The sequence below is a fragment of the Girardinichthys multiradiatus genome, chromosome 10 (assembly GCF_021462225.1).
Source record: "Girardinichthys multiradiatus isolate DD_20200921_A chromosome 10, DD_fGirMul_XY1, whole genome shotgun sequence".
Classification (NCBI taxonomy): Eukaryota; Metazoa; Chordata; class Actinopteri; order Cyprinodontiformes; family Goodeidae; genus Girardinichthys; species Girardinichthys multiradiatus.
Genome location: NC_061803.1, coordinates 1,291,399 through 1,302,500, shown reverse-complemented (window position 1 = coordinate 1,302,500; position 11,102 = coordinate 1,291,399). Strand labels below are relative to the sequence as shown.

The following is an 11,102-nucleotide window of genomic DNA, read 5'->3' as shown; positions in this document are numbered from 1 at the left end:
GACGCATCATTTGGGGAAACACGACTTTCCCAACAAACTCATTTATGCATCATTTGATTCTGTTTCGTTCATTATAAAGTCAAAACAAAGATGTTGCATTTATCTTCCTCTGTCTGGTCTCCTCTGATGGTTTCATGTCAGCACTCCATCCTATCTGCGTCCTTCATTTTCATCCTGACATTACGCTGCTGATTGTCCAGATAAGCATGCTCACTCAGAGGCTGGTCAAGCCAGAGGAAGATCTGTAAGCTGCAGGAGTGTCTGGAACAAAGCGCTCCACTGCTCTCTATTGGCTTGATCTTGGAAGTGCATTCAGTGAATCCTCAGCATATGTGAGCACAGTTATTGATGTATTTGTGCTGGCTCATCAGGGAGCTGATGAGTGCAGTTTGTCTTCTTCTTTTACTGACACACTGGAGTCTGTAAAATGTAGGATTCCAGTGCTGTCATTCATCTGAGGCTCTTTTTGAATACATAAATGCTGCAACAAGTCCCTGGACTGCAGAAACATCAAATGGTACTTTCTGTTGAAAATAGTTTTAACTACACAAATCCGTTAAGCAAAACATTAAGGCTTTTAGTGGGACCAATGCAAAAGGGAATCCCCATCTCCGGCAAGTCTTTGAGCAAGAGGTGGGGTCTAACCTGGACAGGTCTCCAGTCCATCACAGGGCAAGATAAAGGCACCCAGGACAAATAACCCTACATGCAAACATTCATACTTAGGGACAGTTCAGTTAACCGAACAGTCATGTTTTTCTTCTGTGAGGAACCCGGAGAGAACCCATACATGCGCAGGGAGAACATGCAAACTCCATGCAGACATATCCCCAGCTGGGATACAAGCTCTGAAAGGCAACAGTGCTGTAACTACCCCCATCTTACAGCCTGAGACACTATTTATTTTACCAGGGTTTTATGTGAAAGCACATAATGGTAACACTGAAGAAAAATTATGGTTTCTAACATTTTTGTTACAAATACAGCTGCAGGTATTTGGGGTTTCGTATCTAACTGTTTTGTTTGATTGTAGGTACTGTCCATTGTCCTTTGCTAAACAGCTAAAGCTCTGCTAGATTGGATGGAGACCGACTCTGAACATCATTTTTTAACTTTTCCACAGATTATCAGTTGGATTTAGGTCTGGACTTTGACTAGGCCATTCTAACATCTGAATCTGCTTTGATCTAAACCATCCACCGTATCTCTGGCTGCATGCTCAGGGTGGTTCTCCTGCTGGAAGGTGAACCTCCACCTCAGTCTTAGGTCTTCTGCAGCCTCTAACAGGTTTTCTCCCAGGATTGTCCTGGATTTACCTCCATCCATCTTCCCATCAACTCTGACCAGCTTCCCTGTTCCTGCTGAAGAAGAGCATCCCCACAGCATGATGCTGCCACCACCATGTTTTACAGTAGGGGGTGGTGGGTTCAGGGATATGTGCACTCTTAATTTTCTGCCAAAGATAGTGTTTTGCATGTAGGCCAAAAAGTTTAATATGGGACCTTTGGTGACTTCTTAGAGTGATTGGCTGCACTGGATTTCTTTATGGTACAAATACAGGTTACACATCAAATTATTATTTGTAAAATTATCTTTCATTTTCTTTCCACTTCAAAATGATGCACTGTTTTGTGTGGGTCTGCCACATGAATCCCAATGAAAAACACTGATGTTTCTTGTTGGAATGTAAAAAAATATGGAAAAGTTCTCACTCTGCAGAGCACCAGATACGTGTGTTAAAATCTTAAGAGTTTTTTCCTTGTGTTACTTACGTATTTTCTTTGTTTTTCAGGTCCTTGCAGTGTTACTTGTTCCAATCTTTTTCATAGTTATGTCCTTTTTCTGCTCTCCTACTCAGCTGGTTACTTCGACATTTTCACTGCATCATGTTTTTACTGTATGAACTTGCAGGTTATTTTCTCCCTGACTGTCATCTCTGCTTCTGCCTTCACGCCTGGTTCAGCTCATTCATGTCTCCTAATCCTCTGATTTTGTTTTATATTAATTTTCTTTCACATATTTTAGTCCCTCTGCATAGGATCTGAGTTCTGTTATTTTAAACAAATTGCTTCTTGAGATGTCCTCTATGTGGCTCCACTCTTACCTCAGCACACAGGGACATTGATCGCCTGCTGCAGAATGAAACTATAGCAAAGTCTTTATTGTTATGTCCCTTTGAGGTTAACAACAAAGGATGAACTCAGATAAACATAAGAGAATCAACCCTAAATTATTTAAATCAATGTAAAATCAAAAGTGTGATTTTCAGAAAAACAAATAGAAGTGATGAGTTGAAGTGGAAGCAGCAAATGGTGGTACTAAAATATATCACTGCAGCAGTCTGTCCATTTCTGCATTGCGCCTGTTATTGTCATCTTACATTATGTGTTCATTTTATACAGTTAAACATTGCTATGCTGTGGGGAACCATCCTTCCGTTTAGTTCAGTTTTTCAGTAGATCAAATGAATGCATTCAGCCTCCTCTTCCTAACAGGAGAGCCGACAGAGAACCTGAAGCCACACTACACTGCTGCTTGTGTTGGTGGATAACACCCAAAACAAGGTCAACATTGCAGCTCAACATATGTCCGTGACGCAACCATGCATTTCTGGACCAACAACGACACAAATAAGTGAATCTTTGCAAATTTATTAAAACAAATCTGTAATTGTAGGAGCAAAATCATCGCAATCAGAAAATCTGAATAAAATCTAAGCTTTAATGTCAATTTATTCATTTAAAGAGGGAAAAATACTTTAGTTGATTAGTAATTGTTCTTAAGAAATCACAGGTACTGCACCTAAATCTTTTAAAGTAAATGTAACTGATTAAATGAATTCATATTTTACTTGAATCAGAGTTTCAAGGATCTTTAAATAAGGAATCAATGACTTCCTGCTTCCATGGGGTGTACATTTGATGACCACTTTCTACAGCCACTCTTCAAAATGGGAAAGAAAAGAGAACATTCTATCTTTAAGTCAGGACATGATCACTACACGTTAGCTAACTGTATAAACTTGCCCATAGAACCGTTTTTATGGAGGAGGAAAAAAATCCAAGTTTATAAAAAATAACCTTTGAGTAACTTTGTAAATTTACTCACATTTTTTCTGAAATTCTTTCGAGAATATAAAAGGTTGCTGTTGATGTATAGATGATGCGTTGACACATCGTGTGCTTTTCTGTTTTTATTCATTTATAAATAGAACATTAACTCCTTCAACTGTGTTATGTTTTCTTACTGAATAAATAAATAATAATAATAAATTTAACCCCCAGAGGTTTTGGCTTTTTATGAATATATACGATATAAAATTTCATGGTCAAAAACAGATTTGCAACAGCCTTCTTTTAAGGATAACCACCATAATCTTTACTGTCACAAGATGGCGCTGTTGCTCTTAAATGCCACACTCACCGGAAGTCTCACCTTTTGTCTTTTGTCGTCACCGGATGTGTGCAGTTTCGAAACATTGACGGAGTCTGCAGCTGATTCTCTAGTAGCACCGCTAAGGTGGACTTCCAAGATGGCGGGTCCGCTCCTGGAGTTTGAGACCGAGATGTTTTTGAGTCTCTTCGAGTCCGACGGGCTGCTGGTTGCGGCGGAGGGGCTGGGGATAGACCGCATCCTGCTACAGTTCATGCGGGTTTACTCCGAGGAGGGCAGCCTGGTCCTTCTCCTCAACACAACCACAGCTGAACAGGTTCGGACGTTTTACCTCAGCACAGGAAACCCACATTCAATTTGAGCCGCTCGGTACAGTCCCGTTGCTATGGTGATTTGGACCAGAAATCACCATGGCGATTTGCTATTGATGGCTAATAAAGTTTTGTATGGACGTCCTAGCATCATTTCTCTGGGGTTTAAATGGCGGTAATGTGTTTAACAAGGTCAGGGTGTTTATATTGAAGTTAGTTGTCATCTGATCAATAAAGTTTGGTTCTGCACCGACACACGATTCAAAACAGAACCCGACAGAACACGCTGCAAAACGACGACTACAAATAAGGAGCATTACTTTGATATACTTTTACTCAAGTAGAAGTAAACAGTGACTCATGTAAGAGTAAAAAATGATTTGGTTAGAAGACTACTCAATGAATGAGTAACTTTGATTATAACTTCTGATTTCATTAGTAAAAATGATGTAATCTGACAGAAAATATTATAGTTCTGCTCTGGTGTTTTAGAGAATAAAATGAAAATAAGAAAAATATAGTTATAACATAACACTTTAGATGAAAGAAACATACATTTTCCAATTTACCTTTGTTCACAACATAAAGCTTTTGAAAGTAATACATGTGTATATATTAGAACAGTGTAAAGTACTAACAGTGATAATTTATAACATTTACTGTTTATTCACTTGACCTCTAAACACAACAGCCTCAGCAGATAGAAAATAACATTACAGCCAACTTCTCCACAAACAAGACGTTTCACTTTAACATAAATTATGAAGGAATATTTCTTGTACTCACGTAAGTACAGCGTTACTTCAAAATAATATTACTCAAGTACAAGTAAAAAGTACAGTGCAGAAAAAAAATATTTCTAGAAATACATTTTGTTCAGAAAGATACACTAGTAGATATACCTGGTTTACTACCCACCTCTGCTGTAAGTATGATTGACTATTTGACCTTGGTACGCATCATTCTGAGGTTAAACCGTTGCATGACCTTTGAGTATAAACTCAACAAATCATTGTCCTTCTGCTCCTCAGGAGTATTTCACAGAGCAGTTGCGAGTAGAGGGTGTGACCCATCTGCCCAGGACGGTGACCAGTGATGTCCAGAGTGCTGAGCGTTACAAGGTCTACACTGAAGGAGGGGTTCTGTTTGTCACCAGCAGAATCCTGGTGGTGGACTTCCTCACTGATCGCATCCCTGCTCACCTTATATCAGGTCAGAAACCTAAATATCGGCATCTAGTAGAGGTTGTTGATCCAGTTACACAGTTTTTATTTATGTACCTCTTTTAACAAGACCTGCTGTTTTTATTTTAATCTCATTTATATCTAGTTTAAGGTTACAGCTGTCAAAAATATACCAACAAATTTTGGTTTTAGGAGCTTTAAAATTTTTCATCGTACCATTCCTATGAATTAAAGCCCTGTAAATGGGATTCCACCTGTTGCTGCGCACTGCCAGTCAGCTGGCTGAAAGAAGGCTCCTAAACATGGGAACATAGACATAACGTGAAACTAGAGGAGCTCCACTTATACCTCTCATTGAGGTAACATTATTTTTAAACTACAGCTGGCAAGCTAGCATAGCATGTTTCAAACAGCTGACTGCAGGCTAGCTACAGGAGCAGATAGCCTGACTAATGCCCAGCTCGTTGTTCTCCCAGTCTTAGTCTATAATAAGCAGAACAACGAGAACTGATGATGTTCTGCACAGAGAAAACTATTACTGAATTTAATAGGTTTTTATTCTAGATTTATTCTTTAGTCTATTTATAAAATAAACTGTATTGTTAGAATAACAAGACAAGAGTATTATGTTTCGAATCATGAAACCTGTAATAATCAATATGTAATATTATTTTTCCACTAGTAAGAAAATTGTTGTTTTTGATAAATAAAGGAAATATGGAATATGGTCAAATAATAATAATAATGTATGTGCATTTAAGATACAAAGAAGCTGTAACTATTCATTTATTGCCATTTTATTATATAAATAATAGGCTGCAACAAATCTTTAGAATCTTCAACAGATCAGTAGGAAATAGTGGGATAGAAACACGTGGAATAAGTTGTTTTTTACTTGTAACTTTTAGAGGCAGAAATCTGTGCAGCAGTGCAGTCGTTGTGCTTTTTTAATTTTAGGTTGCTGCATCGTTTGATAACATCAGTTTAACAGTTGTGACCCCTCTTCCCACTTAGGCATCCTGGTGTATCGTGCTCATAAAATTATTGAATCGTGTCAGGAGGCGTTCATCCTTCGTTTGTTCAGACAGAAGAACAAGAGCGGCTTCATTAAAGCCTTCACTGACAAGGCCACGGCCTTCTCCTCTGGCTTCTGCCAGGTGGAGCGTGTCATGAGAAACCTGTTTGTCAAGAAGCTTTACTTGTGGCCAAGGTATAATAAACTCATATCTAAATTTATCATCATAAAGCCCTTGTATTTTTAGCATCTCTATTCACGATTTGACTTTGGTTTTCAATCAACAGATTCCAAGCGTCTGTGAACACAGCGCTAGACAGGCACAAGCCAGAGGTGGTGGAGCTGCATGTGTCATTAACGGCGGCTATGAGAGCCATCCAGAGCTCCATCCTGGACATCATGAGTGCCTGCCTGAAGGAGCTGAAACGCTACAATCCTACTCTAGAGGCCGAGGACCTGTCACTGGAGAACACTCTAGGAAATGCATTTGAAAAGGTTTTTACTGACAAATAGCTCTCACTTAACAAACTCTAGGTTCATTCATTACTTCATGGGCTCTTCTTGAAAGATTTTGTTTTCCATTATTCCCATCCAGACAATCCGTCATTACCTAGATCCCCTTTGGCACCAGTTAGGAGCAAAAACAAAAGCCCTGGTCCAGGATCTCAAGGTTCTCAGGGTTCTCCTTCTCTACCTCACCCAGTATGACTGTGTCACCTTCCTCAATCTGCTCGAGTCACTGCGCTCCAGCCAAAAGACCTTCGGCTCCAATTCAGGTAAACTAAAATAAAATCGGTCACTCTGAGTTTGCAGACAGAATCTTTTGTCACGTTACAACCTCCAACTTCAATGCATTTAGCTGGTCAGGGTTGATGGGAAAATGGATGGAGCTAAATCCAGGACTATCCTGGACGAAAACCTGTTAGAAGACAACCACCCTGAACATACAGCCAGAGATACCATGAGATGGTTTAGATCAAAGCAGATTCATTTGTTAGAGTGACCTAGTCAAAGTCCAGATCTAATTCCAACCTAGAATTTGTAACGAAACTTGAAAACTGACACCTTAAGCTATTTTACAAGAATTGAGCAAATATTCTGCTTCTACATGTGCAAAGCTGGTAGAGACATACGCTGGTGTAGGTTCTCAGTCATCCAGGACATGACCATTCTAAGCGCTGAAGTAGAAGGCTACTGGACTTCTTCTCTTGTTTCTTGAACTGAAGAAGCCTTTTGGATGAGAGGTGAAGCATCTTCAGGAAGTCCAGTTGTCTTCTACTGAAACTCTTAAGCTGCAAAAGGAGGTTTTACAAAGTTTGGCCTCCGAGGTGATGAATACAGAAACACACCACAGTGAAAACCATCTAAAGTTTCAAATCCTCTTCACCATTACAAGCTCTTAGAGTTGATTTTTCTCTTAAAATCCCAATAAAATACATTGAAGTTTGTGGTTTAATGGGACACGATGTGAAAGGATTCAAGGCGTATGAAAATGTCTGAACGACGCTTGTTTGTAGCTTTTAATGGATGTAATTGTTCTCTTTTGTTTACATTGAAATTGAATTATTAGGCTGGCTTTTCCTGGACTCCAGCACCTCCATGTTTGTGAATGCAAGGAGCAGAGTGTACCGTATCCCTGAGAACAAAAAGAAACTCAAAATAGGCAGAGAAACAGAGAAGCAGAAATCCTCCTCTGCCTCAGGTAATCCCACGCGTCAACGACCTGCTCACCGGTTGGTCTCGATATCCACTTTGTTCCTAACCTATGATTATTCATGTGGTAGTGACTAAAGGTTCAGTTTGTCTGGTTTACAGAGCTGAAGCGGGACCTGGTGCTGGAGAAGAGTCCAAAGTGGGAGGTCCTGACCGAGGTGCTGGAGGAGATTGAAAAGGAGAACAAGAACTCTCAGCCTGAATCAGGTCACTGCGTAGATCTTTGTGGTCAATCAGAGCTGGAAGAGTCTTGGTGTTTGCATCTTAGGAGAGCTCCGCTCAGAACATGTGTGTCGTCTTATACGTGGAATCCAGAGTTGTACTCCCGTCACAGTGTTGCGTACCAGCATTTGTTTTCAGTAGAGTTAGAAAACTTGATGCCACAGGAACATAACACTTTCATATCACCCTCCTTCTCACTGTAGCAAACAGTTTGACCACCAGCTAAGACCGGCTGCCATAGGTAGGTCCTCCACAGGAGCGCTGCAGCTCTGACAAGTTAAATCAACCACATATGTGCATGGCAACAGCATCAGTGTGGGTGCCCCCGTGGGTCACAGAGGTGACCCAGTGGTATTATTATTTAATGTCACACAGCGCAGTGAAATTTCACTTCCTGTCTGATTGATTGGACTAATAATTATCTGACCACTTGGGGGCGCTCATAGAACATAAAATTTCCTTCCCTCGAACTTTTGGTCAAAATGTACCTAAAATAAGTCTTACTTGCCACGTATACTGGAGCTCTTTGCTGATTCCATTTCTTAACTCATATGAAAGATTGTTTTTTATAATGGAGATAAACGTATTGAGCATATTTTGGTTGTAAATAGTAGAAGCATGTTGTTTTATGCCTTGAGAGTCTCATAAACCACCTGCCATTGTCTTAAAGAGCTGTAAAATCCTGTCAACATGCAGCTTCATTCTGTTGTCATATTTTCAGATAAGCAACTTTAAAGTGGGAACCAAGTAATTAAAGCAGTGACCATCTTTAGCACTAGTTTAGCTAGTTTAGTTGCTCCTAGAAGAAGCTGACAGCCTGTCTTGATTCTGTTTCAGTATTATTCAGCCAACTACTAAAACAGTTCAGGAGGAATGAATGCTTTTGGAGGGCACAGATCTTTAACTGACTTGCTTTACTTCTTACATGCAGGTCGTGTGCTGATTTGTGCCAGTGACGACCGGACCTGTGCGCAGTTGCAGCAGTTCATCAAACACGGCTCTGATTGGCTGCTTAACCAGCTTTATGCCCGGACGATCGGTAAACGGGACCCTGCTGCTGCGGCGGCGGCGGCCTTTGAACTGGAATCACACAAGAAGGGAAAAGGTTGGATGAAGAAAGGAGGCAAGGGGAAGGAGCCTGCACAGAAAAGAAGCACTAAGACCACAAAAAACAAAAGCAGACCTTCTCTGACCCTGACCCAGATGATAGGGAAGGAGGAGTCTGAAGAAACAGGAGTGATGGGTAGCAGCGAGGATGAAGACAATCTGATGGACGGAGATGAAGGCAAGGAAGAACAGCTGAACTTAAATGTTTCCTCTGATGCCTATTATGGCGTCCTTAAAGAACCGCTGACAGTCATCCACCCTCTGAAAGGCTGCACCGACCCACATAGCCTGACCCGAGTGCTGCATGAGGTGGAGCCCAGCTTCGTGGTGCTGTATGATGCAGAACTGAGTTTTGTTCGCCAGCTGGAGATCTACAAAGCTAACCGGCCTGGAAAGCCTCTCAGAGTGTACTTCCTGATCTATGGAGGCTCCACAGAGGAACAGAAGTATCTGACGGCGCTATCGAAGGAAAAGAAAGCGTTTGAGCATCTGATCAGGTCAGAATCATCCTTCTGGATCCTCAAACAGTTGTTGTTTCTCCTTAATGTCTAAATGTGTGTTCCTATGTAGAGAAAAAGCAACTATGGTCATCCCAGAGGAGAGAGAGGGGCGGGAAGACACCAACTTAGACTTAGCCAGAAATTTAGAGCCTGCCAACGCCACAACTAATACCCGGAAAGCAGGTTAGTTTCTTGATTCTGGTTTGAAGGTTTTCTTTGGTACATACTGAGCCTTAGTAAAGTATTACACTGCTCAACTTTTTAACATTTTTTCATGTTACAAACACAAACATTGATGCTTTTTATTAGGATTTTGTGTGACAGATAAACATAAAGTAGTGTGTTATTGTGAGGAGGAAAGACGGACAAAAACCTGAAAAGTGTGGTGTGTACTTGTCTTGAATCAGCGCTTTGTAGAACCACCTTTGGCAGGATTACAGCTGCAGGTCTTTGGGTTTCTCTCTACCAGTTTTGATGCTTTGAGGGCCCTAAATTAACCCTACTTAAAACCTCTAATGTAGTGAAGCACTACTTTGTGTTGGTCTGTTATCTGAAATCCTGTTGAAAAGCATTGCAGTTTGTGGTTTAATGTAAAAATGCTCCAGAGGTGTGAATACTTCTGCATGGCACTGGTTTGTGTTTCCATTCCCAGGGGGCCAGGAGCAGCCCACAGAGCCCTCCAGCGTCATCGTAGATATGCGGGAGTTCCGCAGCGAGCTGCCTTCCCTACTGCACCGCCGCGGGCTGGACATCGAGCCCGTCACCCTCGAAGTGGGCGACTACATTCTGACCCCTGACACCTGCGTCGAGCGCAAGAGTGTCAGCGACCTGATTGGCTCATTGCAGAGCGGGCGCCTCTACACCCAGTGCCTCTCCATGACCCGCTATTACAGAAAACCGGTGCTGCTCATCGAGTTCGACCCAGCCAAGCCCTTTTCCTTGATGGCTCGGTCGGATTTCTGCAGAGAAATCTCATCAAATGACATTTCTTCCAAACTTACGTTGCTCACGCTGCATTTCCCCCGGCTCAGAATACTGTGGTGCCCCTCCCCACACGCCACCGCCGAGCTCTTCCTGGACCTGAAGCAAGGCCGTCCTCAGCCCGACGCTTCTGCAGCCCAGGCGGTCACAGCTGAGTCAGACGTGGTCGGTGAATCAGCGGACCTCTACAACCCTGGACCTTATGACTTCCTGATGAAGATGCCAGGCGTTAATGCAAAAAACTCCAGGGCACTGATAAAAAATGCTGCCAGCCTGGCAGACCTGGCCCAGCTGAGTCAGGAAAGGCTAGCAGGAATACTTGGGAATGCTAATAATGCTAAAATGCTGTATGAATTTCTGCATAATGTTGCAGATGTTCCTGCTCCTGTGCAGAAGACCAAACAGACACGATGACATTCTAATTATGTAGAATAAGACATTTACCTTGATGAAGATGAGTTTTGCATTTTAAGATAAGTGAAATTACTATCAAATGGACAGCAGTAGAACTTTGTATTTCATTGAAAGGGGATTGGATATTACGTATGTGTGCACAGCAAACTACAATAAGTGTTTTTATTTATTTTTCATTTAAACTTAAAACCCTGTAATAAAATCTTTTCTCGGTCAGCTTTAAGTTTTTAAAAAATAAAGGTTTGATGGACCAGTTACTGAA

The 11,102-nt window shown here is 41.4% G+C and overlaps 1 protein-coding gene and 1 long non-coding RNA gene across 2 annotated transcripts in view; one reads left to right on the top strand and one right to left on the bottom strand.

The window, feature by feature from the left end:
* LOC124874991 overlaps positions 1 to 3,572 on the bottom strand; it is a 21,753-nt gene extending 18,181 nt beyond the window's left edge. Inside the window, exon 1 of the long non-coding RNA XR_007039931.1 lies at positions 3,436 to 3,572. This is a non-coding gene — a long non-coding RNA (uncharacterized LOC124874991). The remainder of the gene's footprint in view (positions 1 to 3,435) is intronic.
* On the top strand, positions 3,440 to 11,102 carry ercc4 (excision repair cross-complementation group 4). Its single transcript, XM_047376715.1, has 10 exons — positions 3,440 to 3,709; positions 4,736 to 4,916; positions 5,903 to 6,098; positions 6,191 to 6,398; positions 6,499 to 6,679; positions 7,474 to 7,605; positions 7,719 to 7,823; positions 8,770 to 9,442; positions 9,516 to 9,628; positions 10,098 to 11,102. Exons 1-10 carry the CDS (start codon positions 3,533 to 3,535, stop codon positions 10,838 to 10,840), a joined length of 2,709 nt encoding a protein of 902 aa, XP_047232671.1. The 5' UTR covers positions 3,440 to 3,532; the 3' UTR covers positions 10,841 to 11,102.

Excerpts from the sequence above, each read along its gene's own strand:
- ercc4 (XM_047376715.1), top strand. The coding sequence starts at position 3,533 with ATGGCGGGTCCGCTCCTGGAGTTTGAGACCGAGATGTTTTTGAGTCTC. Across the intron at positions 4,917-5,902 it reads CCCTGCTCACCTTATATCAG|GCATCCTGGTGTATCGTGCT; the intron begins GTCAGAAACCTA and ends CTTCCCACTTAG. Across the intron at positions 6,680-7,473 it reads GACCTTCGGCTCCAATTCAG|GCTGGCTTTTCCTGGACTCC; the intron begins GTAAACTAAAAT and ends TTGAATTATTAG.